The sequence below is a fragment of the Leptonychotes weddellii genome, chromosome 5 (genome assembly GCF_054177405.1).
Source record: "Leptonychotes weddellii isolate Sample4059 chromosome 5, ASM5417740v2, whole genome shotgun sequence".
NCBI classification, from domain to species: Eukaryota; Metazoa; Chordata; class Mammalia; order Carnivora; family Phocidae; genus Leptonychotes; species Leptonychotes weddellii.
The window spans coordinates 129055742-129081136 of NC_138373.1; the positions used below are offsets into that span (position 1 = coordinate 129055742).

A 25395-nucleotide genomic window follows, 5' to 3' on the forward strand; every position below is an offset into this window, starting at 1 on the left:
ATGTTTTTCAGATCATGATAAACAGGGTGATCTCTTACTGGTCTTATTTTAGTCCTATTCTGAAGTATGTTTTACCAAGAGAAACAATCGGAATTTATCTCTACTTCTGAAATAAACATCAAATTTCAGTAAGATTATTATATTATCTCCTTTTTAAAAGAGTGTATCTGATATTATTCTTTATATAGTGTAGCCTTTCATTTACTCCCAGCCCAAGTTTCCAGCTGCTTAAATTTCCCATTTGTGTTATAGAAGAAAATGGTTAAATTTTTTGTCAAGTCTCTAAAACCTAACTTTGTATATGACATGATACCATAAAATTTTTTAGGAAATTTAACAGTATAATTTTCTGTACAAAGTCAATAGCATTTTCTGAGATATACTCTGTGCTTATATTGTTTAAGTAATAGGTATATGGTTATTTTAAATATAAACTCTCCTTTTCAAGATTATTAAATTTTTTCCTGCTTTCAATAGGCATTCTCTACTTAAAGTGTTACCAGCTCTAAGAATCCTCAATGGCGAAATGCTAAACTCTTATTCAGAACGGCACACTGAAGAATACTATGAACCAGAATTAGGACGTTTTGTGGTACTTTGTCAGTCCCAGATTCAAGAATTCAACTCACTAATTGAAAGCTATATTACTGGAAAAGGGTAAGACTGTTCACTTCCCCTTGTCATAATTTAAAGAAATAATTCAATCTATGTATATAATTTAAAAATACTTTGATTAATACAGTGATACTTTTTTTTGGATTAGGGCTGTGTGTTTTAGGGATATTCTCCCTTAAAAACATAATTTAAAATATAATTTAAATGCTAAAGTGTTAGATAAAATAAGTGAAATCATGAGGATAGCTTCAAGACAAGAATCAAACATCTATTCAGTCAGTCATTCAATTAATCAGTCAAAAATTTGACAATTATTGTAGGCAAGACACACAAATAAGCTAAGTATTACACATTATCCTTAATTCACAGATTAACATAAGAGAAAATTAGATAAACAATTACAATGGAGGAAGGCAAGTTTTATAATAAGTATAGCATTTATTATATATTAAGATATATTGTACATGTATCACATTTATATATTAAATATTAGGAGAGCACGGTAGAGAAAAGCAGTCAACACGTGCACATATTCAGAGGAACAGAAGCTAAGAGTAGAGACCTAATCAGATATAAAAGAAAGAGAACTTCCCATTCCCCATCCCAAGTTAGGAGTGTGTTAGTATGAATGAATTATAATTGATCTTTCTATAACTGTATTTTCTAATTTGCATTGCTCCAGAAAGCACAGATGAAAAAGGAAAGCAATTTCATATTTCACTTACGGTGACTCTTCATTATAACTGAATTATAACTATAATATGTGCTTCCAAATACCTAAACTTGATCATTAAATTATAATCCTTAATATTGCTCTTCGCATATTCATACATGCTCATCTATATAAGATTTGTTTTCTATTTAAATGTTTTTTTAATGTAGTCTATTCAGTTTAAAAACAAATCTTACAGCTTTAAAAATAATTCCAGTTGTTATAGATAATTAATGTTTGCTTTTAACAAATACCAAGATTATTTACAAATCTTTGTGAAAAACTAAACTTACATCTCTTTGTATATGTGTGATAATGTAGAATTTTTTGTGTAAAGGTGACCCTGATATCCCTCTGTTGAAACGTAGATTTCTCAATAACTTTGTATAATCTCTTGTCATTGCAGTGTGTTTCATTTTGGCATTGATCATGGAAAATAGACTATATTTTATATTAATAATAAATGGTGGTGAATTCAACACCAGTCATACACACTTAATATTCCAATATCAAATTGCGCCTTTTCTGCATTATTAACCACCAAAATGAATGAAATACAAAATATCGAAAACACATGGGAGGAGCCTATGCTAATGTCTAATATTACTTTTGTGAACACAGGACTGTTTATCTCTACAGTTTAGGAAATATAACTTTCATTTTGTATGGTATGGTTAAAAGTTTTATATTTATTTATATCCTGCATGTTTCAGAAAAAAAATTAAGGCAGCTTGTCGCTATATATTAAATACAGTCAGAAAATATACATTTGAAGTAAGTAAATTTTTAAAAATAAAACAAATAAGGAAAGATAAATAAAATGTAGCCAAGAAAAAGGCTCATACAGGTGCAAAGTCCTTTACATTTGCTATTGAGATCCCCAAATCTGGGAAGCAGAAAGTCTGATTAATTACATAAGCCATAACCTTAATAAGATAGAAATTCAGCAGTTGTTCAAAAGGATCACAATCATTTATGCCTTCAAGTATTTGAATTCTCTTTGCAATGGATTATTTTTCCAAAGAAAAATGGGAATAAAAACTTTCCCATAATATAAGTTCTTTGTTTAAAAGTCCAATACAAATATTTTGCATGGCAAGAGTCAATGTAGAAAGTACTTTTAACTTTGTTTCATAAATAACTTCTCCAAATTTAGGCGGCCATGATTTCTCATGTTTATGGTAGTAAAAGCATGGATTTTTCTCATTCAGTTGTACCAAAAATACCTAGAATAAAAATGGTTCTAAAACTTCCAGACATTTTGTCTGGATTGACTGATCTAAATTAGCCAAACAAATACTTTCAAATTTTGTTAGAAATGAGATAAATTTTTATATAAACAACCAGAAATAAGGTTTTAATGAATGTTGTAGTAAAGCTTAATTTTCATGTCAACCACAAAAGGGAAATTTCCAAAACCTCTACAAATTTTAATATTTGCTGATATAATTCTTATTAAATGTCTTCATTGTTTGTTTAGAAATTTTGTCACCTTGGATGCTGCAGAAAATCTCTGCCATTATTTTAAGAAATTAATGACACTTAGTAATGAATACCGATATTCACATGAACATTGGAATGTAAGTATCACCCAGATTGAAGAATCTGAAGCCCAGCAAAATCATTTGGCCCCTACAAATAGTGATAGCATACTGCAAAATAGAGTTCACTCTTGTGCAAACAAATATAAACTGGACTCACCAGATACCTCTGAGAAATGGATGAACTCTGACTCTAGTCATTCCACATTAACCAACTCCTTATGTGAAGATATGGAAGGAAGAAATCAGGAAGAAATAGTAGACCAGAAGAGAGAAGATAGCAAATCAAACAGTATCCCCATCAAAAGAATCCCATTCATGGAAACAGTAATGACAAGCTCTCTGCTGTGGAATTGCCAAAATACTGAACATCGTAACAAAATGTAAGATTTATAGAAGATTTTTCTTTTACATTTGTATATCTTTTATTTTTTATGGATAGTCTTAGGTAATGTTACCAAATGATAATTTGGTAAAGGATTTAAATCACTTTTGTATTTCATAGTAATTCCCTTAATTATGTTTTTATGATGTGTGTACAAATTATTAATTATAGTACAGATTAATTTTATTGAATTTTAGCAGGCTGATTTAATTGACTAGTATTTTATTAAAAAATGAGTACATGTAAAATTATGTTTCCTGCCTTCTTTTTTTAAAAAGATTTTATTTATTTATTTGAGGGAGATAGCGAGAGAGCACGAGTGGGGGTGGGGAGAAGGGAGAGAGAGAAGCAGACTCCCCCCTGAGCAGGGATCCTGATATGGGCTCGATCCCAGGACCCCGGGATTATGACCTGAGCCGAAGACAGACACTTAACTGACTGAGCCACCCAGGCGCCCCATTGATTTTTAATCTTTAAAAAATTAAAATGAATTTTTAGGAAGAAATAAGACACTTTGCTATTCTGAAAATAATATAAAGAAAACACTGAATAATCAGGTAATTTCATTTTTTTAAAACATACTTTTCATGTGCCATTTGCTTATTGATTCACTTAATAAGCATCTATGCAAGGATTTGAATGCATGTGCTATAATTTTCTTTGGCATAACAACTGATAAAGTATGGCAATATTCTTCAAGATTAATCACATAAAACCCTTCCAACTATTAAATACTTTTATTTTTTTTTCTTTCAACTTTTATTTAAATTCCAGTTAGTTAACATACAGTGTAATATTAGTTTCAGGTGTATAATACAGTGATTCAACACTTCCATACATTACCTGGTTCTCATCACAACTATACCCTCCTATATCCCCATCACCCATTTAACCCATCCCCCTGCCCACCTCCCCTCTAGCAACCTTCAGCTTGTTCTCTGTAGTTAAGAGTCTGTTTTATGGTTTGGTAACTATGAAATACTTTTAAAAAGCTAATGGCTGGCGCCTGGCTAGCTCAGTTAGTTGAGCATCCGACTCCTGACTTTGGCTCAGGTCATGATCTCAATCTCGGGGTCCTGGGATCTAGCCCTGCATAGGCCTGGCTCCCTGCTTATTCTCCCTTTATCACTCTCCCTCTGGCCCTCTTCCTGCTCGCATGCCCTCTTTCTCTCTCTAAAATAAAATAAATAAATCTTAAAAAAAAATAAAAAGCTAATGGCTTTAATTTTTTATTGAACCAGCAAAGATTACTTTTTACTTAGGCTTGTCAAATTTTTCTTTCTTTTTTTACTTTTGGCCTCAGTGTCAAACCAACAAAATTAAAAATGGTTAAATTCAGCTTCTCCTGTAATAACAGATGCTGCATAGGGCAGAATGCAGAGTATCACAGTAGCTAATCTTATTTTTCCTAGTCTTTATTCTTCTGGAAGTTGTCAGTATGAATGGTGATTTCTTTTCTGAAAGTTATGTTAAAAAGTTTGATATGCTGAAACTTATATGTCTTCCCTAATGCAAAAATTTTTAAAAATGTATTGAAAGTGGCTCTAACACTTCCTAATTTATAATTCATTAATTTATTTAATCAATTGCTTTTGCTCTGTAGGGGAGGAAAAATAGCTTTTACTTCTATCCTTCTAAGTTCTCAGCTGGAATCCCTGTCACAAAAGGTAGATTAATAAGAGAAAAGCATAGAAATGTACTATATGCTGGCTAATTGAACATAATAATAAAAAATAAAACAGAAAAAAGAAATGTATTTAATATAAGTTTTACATGACATGGGAGTCTTCATAAAGAAATTAAGACCTGTAGAAATAGTTAAACCTGAGCACTTTTATATTAGGTTTGATGAAAAGTAGAAGGTCGTGGAAAATACAGTTAGGGCAAAGAGTATGAGCTAAGCACAGTAAACTAGGGTAAATTTAGCAAGTCCTGTTTATTCAGATTCTTCTTGTCATCCCTTCATCTTCAGATAAGAATGCTTCTTTTCTCTAAGTTACTGGCCCATTTCTCTCCTTCAGATTTGAAGGTTTTCCATCCCATTTTTACTTATGTGCCTATAGTTAAGCCAAAAAGTTCTTATTTTTAAATAATACCTTACATATTTCATGTTTACAAAAATAGTTTATGAGGACCTCTCACCTACAACTGTGTTTTTATGGATACTAAACATGTTTTCTTTTCTCTTCTTAATAGTATGGCAGCTATGGTAATCCAGGCATACTGGCGTGGTTACATCGTGCGCAGACATATTCATTTCCCCTCAAGGCTACATACTACTGCAATAGGACCCCTGATTTCCCAGCCAAATTACTGCATCAAGAATAAAACTGTTTTAAAGAAAGAAAAAAGAGAAAACACTGTGAATATCCAAGAACAGAAGGAGAAGGCTGCTATTCTTATTCAGGTTAGTTTTAATCTTTTGGTGAAATAGTCCTGAGAGATGTATTTCTCATCTTTCACTGGGTTATTCTGTATAACAGACAACTGCCAAATCTTAGTGATTTAAACTACTGGATTTATTTCTTACTCAGGTGATATGTAGGCTGCAGATTGGCTGTGCCTGTGCTTAGTATCTAGGCTGAAGGAGTAGTCTATAATTTAGAAATACTAGTCTCACGATCAATCATGAGATCACACAATCATATTTATTTATTCATTTATTTTTAAGATTTTATTTATTTATTTGACAGAGAGAGACATAGCGAGAGCAGGAACACAAGCAGGCGGAGTGGGAGAGGGAGAAGCAGGCTTCCCGCAGAGCAGGGAGCCCGATGTGGGACTCGATCCCAGGACCCTGGGATCATGACCTGAGCTGAAGGCAGACGCTTAACGACTGAGCCACCCAGGCGCCCCACACAATCATATTTAAACCTTCTGCCCAGATATGTCATTTGCCACATCTGCTAACATTTGATTAGCCATAACAACTCTTACTTGGCCTAATCTATAGCACTTTTTAGAAATGTGTTTAAAAATCTACTAAAATAATTGTTAAAGGCCTTCAAATACACGTTCAAATTAAAAAATTTAAAAATTTTAATTTTAATTCAAATTAAAAATTCAGAAAGTGAGTAGTGAATAGACATGATTCACCCTCACCAAGATCAGATTTTGAAATGAAGTTCCAACATCACTGTTCATCCTTTTATTTATTTATTTGTCAAATGTTTTTTAGAACCTATTATTTGTCAAGCACTGTTCTGGGCTCAGGAACCATAACTCTAAACAAACCATACAAGTTCTCTGCCCTCATGGAATTTACATACTGATGGAGAGGCAGAACTAAATAAATACATAAATATAATATAAACTAAATAAGTACATAAAATAAGGTCTATGGAAATTCATGGTACTGTGCCTGAATTGAAAGATAGTAACCAAAAATTTAGTGTTTCCCTTTATTCATTCATTCAATAAATATTTCTTGATACAAAAATCTTGCTAGCTTATATTCTATTGGAATGAGCAGATAGTAAATAAGTATGTTAGATAGTGATAAGTCTTAAAAGGAAAAATAAAGTAGGAAAAGGTTAGGAGTATCAAGGGAAAGTTTTTCATTTCAGATATGATGGAGATGGAAGACCAGAAAAGGAGACATTACAGTGAGAGATTAAGCCATTGGATGTCGGGGAAGAACATTCCAGACCGTGGAATATCTGATTTAGGAGCAAACTGCAGTGTTTAAAGAGCAGCAAGAAGCCAGTATGACTGGACAGTGATAGAGGGGAGAAGGGTGACACAAATCATAAGTCATGGTAAAGACTTTGGCTTTTACTCTGAATGACATGGGAAGATATTATAGGAATCTGAGCAGTGGACTCACATGATCAAGTTTACTTTATGTTGTGATTATACTGTAGGAAGGCAGGAGTAGAAGCAGAAAAATCATTTAGGAGCTATTGCAGTAATTCAGACAAGGGATAATGGTAGCAAGGATCAGAGTGTTGCAGTAGAAGAGGTAAGAAAATCACATTCCAGAATATATGTTGGTTTATTTTGAGGCATACATCCTTTGAAGGTAGAGCTGATGATACCAGTTCATGGGGATGTGCTATATGAAAGAGAGTGAGGAGTCATAGATGCCTCCAAGGCATTGGCATATGCAACTAGAAGAATAGCCTTAAAATTAAGTTGTTGGCTTTCACTATTAAAGCCATAGTTTTCTGGGGCGCCTGGGTGGCTCAGTCGTTAAGTGTCTGCCTTCAGCTCAGGTTGTGATCCCAGGGTCCTGGGATCGAGCCCTGCATTGGGCTCCCTGCTCTGCTGGAAGCCTGCTTCTCCCTCTCCCACTCCCCCTGCTTGTGTTCCCTCTCTCACTGTGTCTCTCTCTGTCAAATAAATAAAATCTTTAAAAAAAATAGATAAAACCATAGTTTTCAAAATTATCTTTGCTGTGGTTCTAATGAATATTAGAATTAGATTGAGTATTTCAGTTGAATTAATTCATCTGAACTGTACTCCTAAAGGCAATGCATAGGCAAAGGTGTTACTGATGCCTGAATGGTGGTGGGAGTCTGGGCAGGACAATGGATTCAAGCAAACTCTGAAGAAAAGAAGGAACCCCAGTTACTATCTCAAAATATTATTCTGCTACATGAAGAATGAATATATCATGCAGACCAAACTCCCTACTGTTATCAGTTGTTATACTTTTTTCAGCTTGCCAAACCTCACATTCTCCTCTTCTTTCAAGCATACAGCCTGGCTAGATATCCCACCTTCCCTTGCACTTTAACATGGCCCCTTTTCTGAGTCCCAGTCAATACAATATGAATGAAAGATACATGCACCACTTCCATATCTGGCTCATTAAACGTGCCACAGACATTCCTTCATACTCTTTATCCTTTCTGGTTGGTTGAAATGAAGGCAGTTTCTGAGGCATCATTGGAAGCTGTCTGTTGGGATTATAGAGTCGGCGAAGTCTGGATACCTGAATCACTTTATGTTAAAGTGCTGCCCCCTTGTCTTTTTCAGCCTCTCAGTGTTTGTTAGGTGATTAAGAAATAAGCTATTGTTTTTTGAGATATTATAACTTTTTGGATATTTTTGTTATTGTACTTAGCTTACCCCAACTAATATAAAGGATGTAGGATACACCTTGAGACATAGATAGGGTTCATTGTAAATATGTAAGAGAATAGAATTCTCATATTTAAATATAGTGGATATACATAATATAAACTAAATAAGTACATAAAATAAGGTCTGTGGAAATTCATGGTACTGTGCCTGAATTGAAGATAGTAACCAAAAATTTAGTCTTTCCCTTTATTCGTTCGTTCAATAAATATTTCTTGATACAAAATTATATATAAAGAATGGTAGAAATAAAAGAACCTAGAATTTCACATTACTGGAATAATAAGAAGTTGTAGTGAAACTGGACTACCATAACAACTGGAAAATATAGGACAAACATGGCTGGAAATGTGTGAAGGATTTTAACAGGGAACAAATATATTGGTATGTTCTGGATGTGGGAGTTGATAGTAGTTGGAGGAAAAAAAGATGCCAGATTGCCTGGCCAGGGAATTAATTTGAATGTGTGAGAAAGATGAATTAATTGTAGATGGATTACTGGGGAAAAGTTGAAACCTTGACAGAAACAAATAAGCTAGAAGAAGTATCTGAACATATTGTATATTACTATTATTTCTCATAAACCAATAGAGATGGCTGGAACTTGAATTCTTGACCCTATTGCAGATTCAGGAGGGAAGTATCCATATATGTCACACCGGAAAGACACACATTTTGTATTGCATTCTAGAGCTTTGTAGAAGTCCTATCCCTGATTAGTGGAGCTGGATCCATTGTGAACCACAGCAAGCCAATCCTTGTTGAAGGCCTGGATTAAAGTGTTCCCTTTAGACCCTCTTTTCCCTAGGTCTGCACATCACCTTGATATCTTCTATAACCAACTCTTTATAACCGACCCACCTCTCCCTACTCATCACCAGATTTTTTGAAATAAATCCCAGATATCATTTTTTATAGATATTTCAGTATGAATTTCTATAAGACCTATTGTTTTAAGTATAACTATAATACATTACTAATCTAAAAATTGAAAATTATTCTTCAATATCACCAAATATCAATATTCAAATTTCTCTGTTTTATAAATGTTTGTTTACAGATTTTTCTTGATCAAAATATAAATAAGGTCATTACTTTGCCTTCAGTTTAAATGTTAAGTCTTGGGGCACCTGGGTGGCTCAGTTGTTAAGTGTCTGCCTTCGGCTCAGGTCATGATCCCAAGGTCCTGGGATCGAGCCCCACATCGGGCTCCCTGCTTGGTGGAGAGCCCGCTTCTCCTTCTCCCTCTGCCTGCCGCTCTTCCTACTTGTGCTCTCTCTCTATCTCTGTTAAATAAATAAATAAAAATCTTAAAAAATAAGTAAATAAATGTTAAGTCTTGTAAATATATAGTAACCCCTCTCTTTTCCTCGCAATTTATTTTTTAAGGAAACCAGGTCTTCTATAGTTTTCTACTTTCTGAATTTTGCCAGTTGCATACCCATGGTATCACTTACATATTTCTTGCTCCCTTGTTTTCTGTAAGTTGACAGTAGGTTCTAAAATTTCATATGATTTGGGTTTAGTTTTTTATCAAGAATACTTCATAAGTGGTGGTATGTATTACAGTGAGGAGGTACATAATGTCTAGTCACTTCTCTTTTCAGAATACTAGTGACCATTGATAATCATTGCCTACATCAATTCATGTATTAACAGTTGGTAAAATATTGATACTCTACATATAATTTCTTCATTTATTAACTAAAATATGTCAGTAAAGAGAAACTTAGTTTAACTATTTAGTTACCTTGAGGTACAGCTCATTCTGGAAAGGTAGGTTAAATGCTTGATGCCATTTTACCAATTTTAAGATTAATGAGCTTTCCTAGCATCCTTCAGAGGTCACCATAATATGTTCTATCATAATGTACACATGAATTTTTATATATGATGTATTTAATTCCATTTCAGTTTCATTCTTATTGATGCTCAAATTGTCCCTTGTTTGGCCAAGTTAGCTTCAAGTTAAGCTTTTGTGACACAGTTCATTGGTTTTTAAAATTTCCCTTGCTTTTTAATGTGCCATGATGTTTCAGGTTCATTTTGTATACATTTTGCCCCAGGCCTAAACTCAGTCATTGCTCTGAAGATCTTTGATTCCTTTAGTGGGAATATTTAGAGGCCAGTCTGGGTTTTAGGAATGCATTAGGATTTTAGGAGTGTTGTTGCTATTGCTATGGTCATTGTTTTTAAAATTTTTTCACTGTAGTGATGAGCTTACAAATATATATTTTTAAGAAAAAATTTACCCTTGGGTTCATACTGATATTTTAAAATTCAATTTAGGACTATAGGATTTTTACTTATTTGATTTTATATTTACATCTCTTTTCTTCTATGGAAAGTTCTGGCTCCAATAAATGACATTAACATCTTTTTTTTTTCTCCTTTTCTCTTCCCCTTCTGTGTGTATGTGTGTGTCTCTGTGTGTCTGTCCTGTATTTACATGCACATACATAGTGGAAATAAACAAGGACTATACAAATGAGAAAATAAAACAAACAAACTAAGCTATTTATTCAGAGAGTGCTATAACAAGGGAGTCAGCCACCATCACTTGCCTTTGGCATACGCTCAAAGGCAGGGAGGAGAGTAGGAAATTTTTAGAGTGGAAAAAGAGAGAGAGAGAGGGAGAGAGGTCTCCAGATATAGTCTAATTGGAGGTTTTTGGTATGGGGAAGGTAGAAAGCGGGCAGCTAGAAGTAGGGCGTATTCTGTGATTAGTTGGGAAGCATATTTTCCTATCTCTGGTTGGTCCTGAGTTAGAAGTAGGGACAAAAATAAGGAGGCTGACAGTCATTGATTGACCAAGTCTTGACCATTCTTGGCTAATTGTTGCCGAGGTTGTGGTTTAGCTTTCTAGGTTGGTTGCTGCAGAGGTTGTGAGTGACTTCTATTGTTGTATATGATCTGGCTATTGTCTTATATATTCCACTTCTCAATATATATTTTTTCTGTAATAACAATACCAATATTATTACTAACAATATGAATATGAAAATATGTTGAAGGTATCTTTTGTAATGAAATTTGTCTTTTGAGTATATTTCACTAGGAAGATAGTCAAATAAATCTATTTTAAAGTCACTTTAGATAAATTCTGTGTGTGTATGCCCATAGCATGAAACATATCTTTCTATTTCTTCAACAATTCCTTTTATTTCATATTTGTTTATTTTATAACTATCTTAAGCATGTGCACAGTTCCAAAGTCAAATCTAAGAAAGGTATATTCAGAGAAGTCTGGCTTCTATAGCTGAATCTTCTATTTTCTGCCTCTATCCTTAATAATTTTTAAAATTAATTTTGCAAGTTACACTTTTACTTTTTAAATATTAGCAAACATATACATATATATTTAAATATATATTTATATAATTTATGTTTATTATATATTTATATACAGTCTTTCATAGATAAATGGTAGCATGTAATACACACTTATTTCTATCTTGGTTTTTTTTGCACTTAATGTATCCTGGAGCTCACTCTGTAGTACTTATTCTTTAACAGCTACGTGTTCTTGGAATTATAGTTAGAAAAGGTTTCTCTACTCCAACATTATTGAGAAATCTGAATGGTTTTAATTCTATTATTATGTGCTTAGTTTATTTTAAAATGAAATTAGTTAATAGTTATGGGCCAGGATAGTACCTCTCCAATATGGCCATTTGTATATGTTGAAATTTGCCTAAATGTGCGTTAGTTTATTTTATACATAATTATTTGAAAATCAGTAAAATTGGTTTTCCTTTGTATCTCTTTCTTCTTAGTTTAGAATGGGTCCTGGTGGAATTGTCAGATAATTGATTGGTTGACCTACATGTGCAGTTGAGGGAGTTTTAGAGATTCTTTTCTGCTTACCACAAGGAAAGTCTCCTGAGATTCAGAACTTTAGACACATGCAGTTGTTTAATTTATCTTACAGTTTTAAGTGTCACATAAAGTTCAAAAAACAAATTATTGAGCCATTAAACTAAGGTCTTAGATGTTTTATCTTCCTAATGGGATAACACAGAGAATCTGGTTTGTAGTTTGATCTATAACCTTGTATAACATGCTTTAAATTTTTGTTTAGGCAGTTTGGAAGGGCTTTCTTTTGAGAAAGAAACTGACAACAGCTTTAGAGGCTATTAAGAATGAAGAATCTGAAGAAGAATATGAAGAAATAAACTTAGAGGATTTTACATTTGATGAAGTAAGTACCAACTACAAAATATAAATATTGGTTTTAAAACTTTTTTAGCATACTACTTTGGAACTAAATCAGTTTCTAAGATTTTTATCCTCTTAACACTATGTTACAGATTTTTTTTAAACAACACTTGAAAAAGTATGCTTCTAATTTCTTAATATCTTTTCTATGTACTCTACAAGCATGTACAGTATGTAAACGTGGTCATAGAATATTTACAAGAGTTTTTGTGTGCTCTTTGACCAGATTTACACAATGTTTTGTTTATCAGTTATCCTTCATTAAATATAACTCTGAGCTTATTTATGCATTGCTTAACAACATTTTGTAGTTCTTTGTTACCTAGGAAAATGAAAACATCCTCTTTAAATTGTTATTTAACTATTCCATAGTAAGGTAGCACACTATCCAGACATCTATGCCACTTCTTTCCTGTGGCTTCCATATGCTCCAGCCAAATTTGAGCACCATTTTATTGTATAAAGCACTTGCCTTTCACATTCTGGTTTTACTCCCTGTGCTTCCTCTTCTCTAGACCATTACATCCACATAAACACCACTCAGATGAAGATATAGAACATATGAACACCCCCAGACTTCCTCATGCCTCTCTAGTATTCACACCTCCATCATCATAGATTAGTTTTCCCTATTTTTGAACTTCCTATAAGTGGAATCATAGAGTATGTACTCTTCTTTCATGTAATAATATGTCTGTGAGATTTATCTATGTTGTTGAGCATAGTTTAAATATACCACTCTTTTGCAAATACCACTTTTTATCTATTATTTGAATATACCACTTTTTTTTTTTAAAGATTTTATTTATTTATTTGACAGAGAGAGACACAAGCAGGGGGAGGGGAGAGGGAGAAGCAGGCTTCCCGTGGAGCAGGGAGCCCGATGTGGGGCTCGATCCCAGGACCCTGAGATCATGACCTGAGCCGAAGGCAGACGCTTAACGACTGAGCCACCCAGGCGCCCTTGAATATACCACTTTTTAAAAGTCTATACTACTATTGGAAGATATTTGTTGTTGAGTTATTGCTAGTATTGCCTATTATGACCAAATGCTATGAACATTCTTGTGCATGTCTTTTGATGTGCATATTCATACTTCTTTTAGGAATAGAATTTCTGAGCCTTAACGTTTACCTGTGTTTAGTAGATAGTGCCTAAAGATATTCCAAAGTGATTATATCAGTTTATAGTCCTATCAGCAGAATATGCGAGTTTCAGAGGAATTCTATCTTCATTAACACTTTGTATTTTCATGTCTTTTTCTTCCATTCCAGTAAGTTTGTGGTGGCATCTTATTGTTTTAATTTGCATTTCTGTCATAATTAATAATGTTGAATACCTTTTAGTATGCTTACTGACCATTTAGTCACTTTGTGACATGATCAGGTGTTTGCATATTTTTCCATTGGGTTGTACATCTTCTTTTTTCTTATTGATTTGTAGAACTTCTTTAATATTCTGAATACTACTCTGTTTTCCCTTGCAAATATCCTCTCTAACCTCTGGGGCTTACCTTTTCAATGTCTTTATTGTTAATTTTAATGAACAGAACGTTTCTAATATCAAATCTAAAAAAATTTTAACTGTTGTGGCATATAAGAAATCTTTGCTTACTCTTAGATCATTAAGGTATTCTAGAAACCTTATTAACTTTCAGCATTTAAGTCTGGATGCATCAAGAATTAATTTTTGTGTTTAGTGTGAGGAAGGGGTCATGTTCCCTTGGGTCAAATGAATATAAATCAACTTTGAAGAACTGCTATTTTTAGACTATTATCTTTTTAAATCCATGAACACAGACTGTCCTACCACTTATGTAAGCCATTTAAAATTTCTGTCGACAATGCTCTGTAGTTTTCTTCATAGTGGTCTTGTACATTTTTGGTTAGATTTATTTCTAGATATTTTATGTTTTCTGATATTGTATTTATGTTTGTATGTGACTTTATATTCACCCACTTTGTTGAAATCACTTATTAATTTTAGTAGTTTATCTCTCAGGTCTTTCGTATTCTGTATATACAATCATGTCATCTGAGAATAATTACAATTTTCTTTCTTTTTTTTCCAGTTCTTATGCCTTTTATTTATTTTTCTTGCCTTACTATTTCCAGTAAAGTGTTGAGTAGTGGTGATATTAGCAGACATCATTTCCTAGCTTCTGGTCTCTGAGAGAAAGCTTTCAATATTCCACCACTAAATAAGGTGTTTAACATAGGTTTCTTGTAGAAACTTTATATTTGATTAAGGAAGTTACCTTCCTTAACATATTTTTATCATTCCAAGAGATTAATATGATGATGACGATTTTATATATGAGTTGGATTTTATCAAATACTTTTTATGCATATAACATTGATTTTCAAACATTAAATCTCATATTCAAATAAACCAACTTAGCTATAATGTATTATCTTTTTTACATATCTCTGAATTTGATTTATTAATATTTGTTTGGGATTAGCATTTATATTCAAGAAGTTGGATCTGTAAATTTTCTTTTTTATAAAACTCCTAATCTAGATTTTGGTGTCAAGGTTATGTTGGCCTTATACATTTGATTGGGAAGTGTTTCCCCTGTTTCTGTTTTCTGGAAGAGTTTGATGTAAGATTGATTTTATTTGTTTCCTAGAAGTGTGTCTCAGCATATAATCTATTTGGAGAAATGTTCCATGTGCACTTAAAAGGAATGTTAAATATATTGTTACTAAAATCTCAGTTACTTCAGGTTTATTAATTGTTGTTTTAAATTAGTGATTTTGGGGGGGAGGAATTCTATCAGTTATTGACAGAAAAAATGCTAGAATTCTCTTACTATGATTGTGCGTTTTTCTAAATGAGCTTTTAGTTCTGTCAAATTTTGCCTTGTAAGTACTTTGAAGCTACATTATTAGGGCATACATATTTTGTATAGTTAAAACATTGTATCGTAGACCCTTTCATCATAATAAAATTCCAGTCTTTAATACAATTTCCCTCTTTAACTAAATGCCTTAGTGGCTACTTCCTCCAATATTCTCATACCTACAGCTTTCTTTTGGCTAATAATTTTATAGTAGTATATATTTTTCTAAACATTCCCATTCAATGTTTCTCTGTTTTATATTTAAAGTGTGACTCTAATAAGAGTATATGATTGGGTTTTGCTTATTTTTATATTCTACTCTGACATTTTTTTCATTAACATATTCAGACAATTTTAATTTATTTTAATAAGAGTATAATTAGGTTTATAAATACCATCTTTGTTTTTTGTTTGGCCTATGTGTTCTATATTCCCTTTTAGTTTTTTATTGCCTTTTCTTGCATGAATCAAGTTTTTTGTTTGTTTGTTTTTCCTTTTTTCTCCCTTCATTACCTTGTTAGTTTGTGGTTGTTTTTCCATGTACTTCATTTCTCCCTACATTAACATGCTTCCATCTGGATTCATTTTCCTTTCTCTGATGGATTTTCTTTAGTAATTATTTAACTTCAGGTGAATCTTTTCTATTGCTTGAACATTTCTCTTTAAGTTTTGAAGGATATCTTCTCTAGGTATAGAATTCTAGGTAAAGTTTTGGTGTTTAAAGATGCTATCTCATTAGCTTCTGACTTTCATGGACTCTGTTGAAAAGTCAGTAATAAGTCTTAGTTTTTCTTCTCTAAAGATATTATCATCCCACCCCCATTCCCCAGCCTACTTTTAAGGTTCATTTTCTGTGTTTGTTTTTCAGCAAAGGTGTGATTTTATTTGTATTTACTAAGCTATAGTAAGGAGGCCATATGGCTTCTTGAATCTGTGGTTTATGTCTTTCATCAGTTTTGGAAATTTCTTAGCCAGTTATTTCAAACATTTAATCTTTTTTATTATTTCTTTTCTTTGAGGTAAAGTGGTTCCAAAATGTATATGTTAGAATCTCGCACCGTTTCACATGTGTCTCTTAGACTCTCTTTTGAATTGTTCTCTTTTTTTTGCTTCTATGTTTTAATATGGATGTTTCCTACTGACCTATCTTGTAGTTTACTAATCATCTCTCTTGGGTTACCTAATCATGTTCAGCCTATATTTTGAATTCTTAATTTTAGTTATTCTATTTTTTAGTTCTAGAATTTTTACTTGATTATTTATTGTAAATCCCAGTTATGTTAAAGTTTTCTATCACTTCCTGTATTTTCTTGAACATACCAAGTATGATATTTTCAAAGCTTTCTCAGTTAATTGCAACACCTGGATCACTTGTAGGTTTATTTCTATTGACTGTATATCTCTTGCATTTTGAGTCAGTCAATACTCTTTTTTAGCATTTAACCTTTGATTAAGTATCAGACATATTTGGAAAAAAGTGTAAAGACCCTGCAAGATGTTTTCTTTCTCTAAAGAGGATTGAATTTTAATCTTGCAGGCAGGTAGCATATGGGCAGAGATTCTTTTGAGGCTTATTTTCAAGCTTTATTAGGGCTGCTATATTTCTGGTTTCTCTTACAGGTTGAGCTAATATGGTTTCTCAACTAAAAGTGGCATGTTTACCAGATTACCCTCACCTTGTTTGTCCCTTAATTCTAATCCCTTTCTCCACAGCATCAAGTGACTGATGAAGTTTCTTCTTAGCTTTATAGCACTCCAGGTGTTCCTATTGTCCTTTGACTCTAGGTATCTCTCCTACACATATTCTACATGGAACTGGAAAACACCTGAAAGAAAATTTAATACATGATTTTGAGTTCACATTTTAAAACGTCAGAGGGTAGAGGTACTCAAACTAAATCCTGACCCATTGGTCATCCGACAGGTGTCAAATTACAAGAGTTTATCACACTAACACTTCTCTACCTGCAACTCTTCCCCTATTGGGATAAGCCCCTCTGGCACTTATGGGGTAAAGTAAAACATGTAATACATCAATTTCTACTCTACAATTCAGATATAGAAGCAACAACAACACTACACTGAATTAGCCTAAAAAATCCTACTCACAAGACAACTTTACCTCCTTTTTCCACTGTGAACTATGTCCAAACCTAATCAGTTGAATCAATGTGGCTCATACCATGTGAGTCCTGGGTAGCATGGTGCCTTCCAACACAGGGGAAAACACTATCTCTATCTTCCCAGGGTGTTCGCTATATAAAGATCCTTGAAAAGATAGTCTGGAAAGAAAGCTGTCACAAGACATGAAGACATGGAGACCCATGGAGAATTGTCTCCCGGCATTAAGCACCTATTATATATTACTCATAATGAACCTCGGAAACAGTGATGAATAAGACATTTTCTTGGGCTTTGAGTTCACAGTGCAAGATGAATAACCTTTTTAAAAGAATTATTTTAGCAGAAGTTTTAATAAACTTAGGCCTCAATCTCCTTTAGGGGGGATTTTTGCCACCTTGCCATAAAATATCTGTAATAACAAATAAATATCCAAATAATAAATATGTTAAGTCTAATGTGGCATAGTGATCTACAGTTGCACTTTTATTTTGCACCTTTTAAATTATAAAGTAATTTTAGTTGATTCTTTTATTGACTTCATTTAACAAGGTTTATTTTTTTGTTACTTAATACTGTGTAGAAGCCAATATATAAAAAACCAATAAAGATATCTTTAAATTTAAACATTACAAGTCCTCTTATGATTCCCTAAACCTAGAGAAGATGAGAAAAGCTAATATAACATAAATATAGAAAACCACAACAGTCAAATTTGGATTTGTTTTTTGTCTCAGACCAAAGTAAAATTCAGTAAGTTTTCAGGAATAATTTTTGAGAAGGAGACAAATATATCAAGCTGGGCAACTTTCAGTTCTGGAGTTCATGTTTGATCCCTATCTAAAATTAACTTCACAGAATATTACATATTCCAGTACATTATGGGAAAATAAACAAATGCAATCTAAATTATAGGCAAATAAAAAGACTAAAGTGACATTTTGTTTGATGAAAAGAGGTATGCATGGCATATAACAGCAATCTCCAACAATATGATCCACCATGCTTTTGCATTGAGCATGGAGGCTCAAATTTATTTATTTATTTTTAAAGATTTTATTATTTATTTGAGAGAGAGAGCACAAGCCAGGGGAGGAGGGCAGAGGGAGAGGGAGGGATAATCTCTAGACTCCCTGCTGAGCCCAGAGCCCGACATGGGGCTCGATCCCAGGACTCTGAGATCATGACCTAAGCTGAAGTCAGGTGCTTAACCGACTGAGCCACCCAGGCACCCCAGAGGAGAGGGTTTAGAAAGTGAGATTTGAGATTCATAATGGGCCAAGGTTTCAAACTGTAAGGATTCTAAGACGCTCCAAAAGTTATCAGGAAGTATTAGAAAGAATTATTTTGGGGATAGTAAGAGGCAACTTGGGCAGAAGAGGAGGAAAGTGTTGGGACAGGGGAGGAGATAGTGAAGGGAGGAGGAAAGACATCAAGTCATGGCTTTTAGCATTTCTAGGACTTGTTCAGTTTTCACTGACTTGTGACTTAGGGCAAGTCTGATCCTAATTTCATGCATCAAATGAAAGGATTACAGTAGATGGCCTGAAAAATTTTACATATACATACACAAATAAACATGAATGTTATTTGTAGCTTTTCTTCCTGATAGCTTTATATTCTAGATTCTCAAAGTTGAGTTGTAGAATAATGATTTCTTCTCTGGTCAAAAGCCAAATACATGTATATCTGATCAAACATTCGATTGTGAACACAAAGTTACAGATCTAAGTTCAAGTTCATTTTTAATATGTAAGTAAATTTGCTAGTAGTCTTCTAATAATCAGAAAGCTTTCCAGATCCTCAGTTGTAAGTTATAGAACATCTGAACAGAAGGTTTTCTTAAGCAATAACTGAAATTTGTATAAATGCCCAGTGGTAAGCATGATATATTAATATACATTTTTAAAACAGTAGTATATATTCTTGGCCAATTCCTCTTGACATTTTGAGATTTTTTTCAACATTCAAAGTACTGCCAAATATACTAGATATTAATAAAGCTTGAACTCACATAAATCAGTAGTCTTTGTAACATTTTTTGGTTGTGATTATATAATTACTAAAAGTATCTTTAGCATTTTATACTAAGCCTTCTCTTTATGCTTCTAGAAATTTCTGAGATAGTGGTTAAAGAATTGTTCTGGAATCTTATAAAAGTTTGTGACCTTGTATTAAAAAACAAGAAAAACTATTTTCAAAGTTTTCTGCACTTTTAGATAATTTAAAGACTGAATTTTTCCCCAGACTTTGTATAGCTTAAGAAAGAGACTTCATCAACATCTATGTGATGTGGCAAAGAAATCACTCTTTGTGAGTTTTTGTCCTGCTGTAGAAAGAAAACAGCTGGAGTCCCAGAGAATATAAAATAGGAGATGGTTGGCAGGTGTTTAAAAGAAAAAAAGTGTGTGTGTGTGTGTGTGTGTACATAACAGTGTATAAATAAGGCTCCTTGCCTGGCAATACTGGTCCTTTCCACACTTAGTCCTCAAGTGGCACATGACCTTTAAAAAATAAATAAATAAATAAATAAATAAATTTTTCTTCCAGTTTTTTATTTTAGTAAGATACACATAAAATAAAATTTACTGTCTTAATTTTTAAGTGTACATTCAATAGTATTAAATAATTCATAAAGTTGTTTTACCATCACCACCATTTAATCCATATCCAGAACTCTCTTCATCCTGTAAAACTGAAACTATATAGCTATTAAACAGTAACTCCTCAATCCCCCTTAATATTCTAAAGTTGTAACACTGCAGTTTGAATTTATACCCTCTTAACTTCAATAGCATCCCAAAACTTGCTCCTTTACAGTTCCATTGCCACTCCTTTCCGTTGTTGATCTCACAAAAATTACTTCTTTATAGACATAAACCAATAATTCCTTTAAATGCACTAGTGTCTTAAATTATGTAGGAAACTAAATGTGGAGTTATAAACCAAAGTTACAATAATACTAGCTTTTAAAGTAGTAATTGTTTTTTTATGTATTAGTCTCCTTAAATCATATAGAAAACAAAAAGTAGGGTTACAAACTGTTGTTACAAAAATATTGGCTTTTATAATTTCCCATGTATTTATCTTTACTGAGGTCTTTGTTTTTTTCATATGACTTCCAGTTACTGCTTGTCTCTTCATTTCAACCTGCAGGACTCCCTTTAGCATTTATTTCAGGGCAGATCTAAAGGTAATAAACTCTCAGCATTTGTTTATCTGGGACTATCTTAATTCTCTCTTGACTTTGAAGGACAGTTTTGACAATAAAGGAATTTTGGTTGACAGTTTTTGTTTTATTTTAACTTTTAGCGCTTTGAATATATCAGCTCACTGCCTTCAGGACTTCAAAGTTTCTGAAAAAAAATCCGCTAGCTGTCTTATTGAGGATTCCTTATATGTGACAAGTTACTTCTCATTGGCTTCTTTCAAGATTCTCTCTGTCTTTGGCTTCTGAAAGTTTGATTATGTGTCTGGTGTTGGTCTCTGAGTTCATTGTATTTCAAGTTCTTTGAGATTTTTGGATGTTTATATTCAGGTCTGTCATTGAATTTGGGAAAATTTCAGCCATTATTTCTTCAGATATGCACTCTGCTTCTTTCTTTCTCTGCTCCTTCTATGACTTCCATGATACACATGTTGGTCTGCTCGATGGTATCTCACAGGCCCCTTAGGTTCTATTCATTTTTGTTCAATCTTTTTTTTTCTATTCCTCAAACTTGATGATTTCCATTGTCCTATCTTCAAGTTCACTAATTCTTTTATCTGCCTACTCAGAGACATATCTCTCTAGTGAATCCCACTAAGGAATATTTCATTTCAGCTACTGTACTTTTCAGCTCCAAAATTTCTTCTTGATTTCACTTTAGATTTTCTATCTCTTAATTGATATTTCCATTTTGTTTATACATCATTTTTTCTCCTTTTATTTCTTTGAATAGCTTCAAAATAATTATTTAAAAATCTTTGTCTAGTAAATCTGCCATGAGGTCTTTTTTTAGGGATAGTTTTGGTTGATTTATTTATTTTTCCTTTGAATGGGCCATAAATTTTTCTGTTTCTTTGAATGGTTTGTGACTTTTTTTTAATTTACAATTGGACATTGATGTAATAATTATGGTAATTCTAGAAATTAGATTCTCTTCCCCAGGGTTTGCTGGGGTTTTGTTTTTGCTTTTATTATGTTTGTTTTTGTATTATTGTAGGCTGTCTCTGTGCTGAGGATCAGCCTGAGTTACAAACTTAAGGTCTTCTCAGGTCTTTTCTGAGCTGTGCCTTTCCCTAGATATGTATGTTGACTTTCTAATTTCCCACATATATGCAGATGCTTTTGAATATTCTAGATTTTTTTTAAAAATGAGCATCCTAGTCTTTGATATCTGGCTCCTAAAAGATGAAAGAGAGAAAAATGAAGGGGTGGGGAAGGACACCAGCCCATTAAATCCCCTGGAAAACACTTAGCTGGTAGGGCAGGGGCTTGCAACAAGATGGGAAGTACAAGGACACCCACCTCTTTGCACCTCTGTGATCAGAAGTAATCAATGATCAGTGCACAGATCACCATGTTTGGAGGACAGGGTCCTTATTGTCCACTCTGGCTCTACAAGATATATGCAAGCTACTCCTGGAACACATGAACAGCTGCCTAACTCAGGGACTGGGGTAGAGCTGGCAGCTGTGTTAAAAGCTGAAATTGACTAAAATTAACCACAATTTACCATCCAAGTTTTCCCCTGGAAGTTATAAGCCTTCAATAGACTCCAGCTGGATTCTGCAAGTGCAATCATTTTCTAGGTTGGGAGACAGGGTCCCGGTTCTTCCTGCTCCACCATCTTCCCAGAATCCTCTGGCACACTGCCTTTTGTCATATTGTCTCCATATCTTCACATTCTCTCTTCACTTTAGTAGTTTTCACCAACGTAAGAATACGAATTTGATGATAGCTGCTATGCCACAGGTCTTAATCTTTCCTGGGATAGAACTGGATTTTTCTCTATTTGCCATACAAAAGAAAGAATTAAAAAATCTGAACCTTGAATCCTGTTTGCATCAAATAGCACTTTTTAAACCAGATATGTATTTTTAAAACATATATAACTGATATATAGCTGTGATATGTATGTTAATAATGTCTGCCTGGAAAAAATTGGACAATGTACCTGTCAAACAACTGAATAGAGGTGCCCTATTTACATATGTATTCAAATAACATGAATTTAAATAGGTATTCTAAGACTAAGTTCTATAAGTAGAAGTCTGTCATTGCACTGCTAGCCTATAGTCAGGATGTCTTAGTCTTTCCTGCCCAATGGTCTTTCAAGATATAGTCAAGAAACATTGAAATTGTATAAATGAAAAATTCCATTTAGTTCTCCTCAGAATATAATCATTCTAGTTTTTAAATCATAAATGTTTGATTATGGGAGCACCTGGGAGGTGCAGTCCGTTAGTCATACAACTCTTGGTTTCGGCTCAGGTCATGATCTCAGGGTCATGAGATTGAGCCCCATGTAAGGCTCCTGCTCAGTGTGGAGTCAGCTTGAGATTCTCTCTCCCTTTCCTTCTCCCTCTGCCCCCACCTCGTGCTCTCCCTCTCTCTAAAATAAATAAATCTTTAAAATGGGGCACCTGGGTGGTTCAGTCTGTTAAGCATTTGCCTTTGGCTCAGGTCATGAACCCAGGGTCTTGGGATCAAAGCCCGCATAGGGCTCGCTGCTCAGTGGGGAGTCTGCTTCCCCTCTCTCTCTGCCCCTCCCCCTGCTCATGCTCTCTCTCTCTCAAATAAATAAAATCTAAATAAATAAATAAATAAATAAATAAAATTTAAAAAATAAATCTTCAAAAAAAACCACAAATGTTTGATTTTTTTAGAACCTTTTAAAAAACAAGTTCATGGGCATTCTGATCTTTTTTGTAAAGATTCAAAAAATGTTACAGAACCACGGAAGTTTATTCTAAACCATATAAACTAATCCAGGCAATAAAATTTAGATAACTATATCCTAAATGATGTAACAATAGCATACTTAGTATAGTTCCACTGTCAAAAGATAAAATAAACTTGGTAATTACATAAATGGAGTAAAGATGTTTTAAGATAAAGAGTGAAGGGACTTATAATAGTATCATTTCAAAGTTTAAATTTACATTTTATTGTTCACACACTTGAATTAGAGACTATAATATTCAGATCCATGATTTTTATGTTGCCACAAAATTCATTTTTCCATCTATTCAGAAAATTTGTGAAATTTTTGAAAAAATTAAGTAAAAGCTGTCTTATAGACAGTGTTTATGGAAAAACTGATACTAATGTGTTAAAATACCATAAATTTTCAATAGTGAGGTTTGGTAGAAAATATTAAAATTTGCATTATAAAGAGATGAAAGATTATTTCCCTCAGTTACATCTGGAGTTGGCTCAGAATCATGGTTATCAACAGTTAAATACGCTGAACAATCTGCACCTCTTATTTTTTGGAACACTTGAGTACTCAAATTCTCACTTTATCCCACTTAGGGATGAAAAGTCTTTAAATTTTTTTTCCGATGTTTGCATTAAACAGATGTATAACATCTCACAATAGCAAGTAGCACATTTTCCTGTAAATGAAAATTCCGATATACTCTCTCAACATTTGTTGTATAAAAGACAATTTAAAAGACTCTTTGTAAAAGTTATGCAAACTAAATTATGTACATTAATGTTTATTATTTGTGCAGGCTGCCTTAGAGAAAGAATGGCTAACTTTAGATTCCACCCGCTTCCCTTCACAAACACTGCTTCTCCCAAACCAGCTGCACTGGCCAAAGGTAACATGTCATGGAAATCTCTTCGTGCTCCATCTTTGCTCATTTTTTAAGGTTATGCTGTGCTGCAGTGATTAATAATGCAATTTATTGACTTGAAAAACACAATTACTTTTAGAAGCCTCTGACTTCCTCCTCATCCCCAGATGTAATTTTTCATATAGCCTTTCTTTCATTTGCTCCTAATTTTTTTCTTTATTTTGGATTTCTTTCAACACTTTATTTCACAGTAGCAAAAAAAAAATGATATACTTCAGCTGCATATTTGGCAGTGGACTAAAATCACTAGTTGACAGCACTTTAAAAATACAAAAATATGCATTAAGAGGGCAACAGCTGAAGATTCTCAGTCAGAGGTCAATGAACTGCAATATCTGTTATTTATTTGATAATCTTTGAAGTTTTTGTTTTCTGATATTTTTTAAGATCTTTGCAGTTAATCATTCTGTATATGCAAACAATACCAAAAAGCATATCCGTCATCACTACAATAAAAAAATGTGTATTATATAAATTTAATTTTATTATAATTTTCAATTTTTATATGTGTTTCCCTTGGGAGACTACTCAGTAATATGCATGTAAAGTAATATGATATAAATACTAGAATTTTTCTATTTATTTTATACTTAATATACATCATTTTCCTGGTAAGTTCTCTGGAACCTTAAAATATGATGATACCTCACTGAATTTACCAAGTCATCCAGCTCAAGCATGGCTATGTAATGAGAAAGAAGATTTGTTTTCATCAGAACACCCACAGTTTAATAGCAGGTAAGCTAACTTACTCTTTTAGAGGATTAACCCATGAGGAGAGTATTATAATTATTACAAAAGTAGTAAAATGATGAAAATTAGGTACAAATTTACTTGTTTGGAAGATGGAAAAGCATTTAATGTTAAAAGTGTAATCATTTTATGGGGTTTTCAGTAAAAAAAAAACATATGAGGTAGCTTCATTAAAGCAACAACAAAAGTGTCAGTGAAATAATGTCATTAATTGCTATAAACAAGTGAACTTTTAAATACTACTATATAGGTAGAGATAAGGGTTAGAAT

The 25395-nt window shown here is 33.1% G+C and overlaps 1 protein-coding gene across 1 annotated transcript in view; it reads left to right on the forward strand.

Moving 5' to 3' along the window:
* Positions 1 to 25395, forward strand: part of LRRIQ1 (leucine rich repeats and IQ motif containing 1) — a 181256-nt gene that overhangs the window by 68680 nt on the left and 87181 nt on the right. Inside the window, exons 14-19 of the mRNA XM_081818979.1 lie at positions 478 to 657; positions 2808 to 3251; positions 5450 to 5660; positions 12420 to 12539; positions 24247 to 24336; positions 24989 to 25110. Coding sequence (XP_081675105.1) covers positions 478 to 657; positions 2808 to 3251; positions 5450 to 5660; positions 12420 to 12539; positions 24247 to 24336; positions 24989 to 25110 — 1167 coding nt within the window. The remainder of the gene's footprint in view (positions 1 to 477; positions 658 to 2807; positions 3252 to 5449; positions 5661 to 12419; positions 12540 to 24246; positions 24337 to 24988; positions 25111 to 25395) is intronic.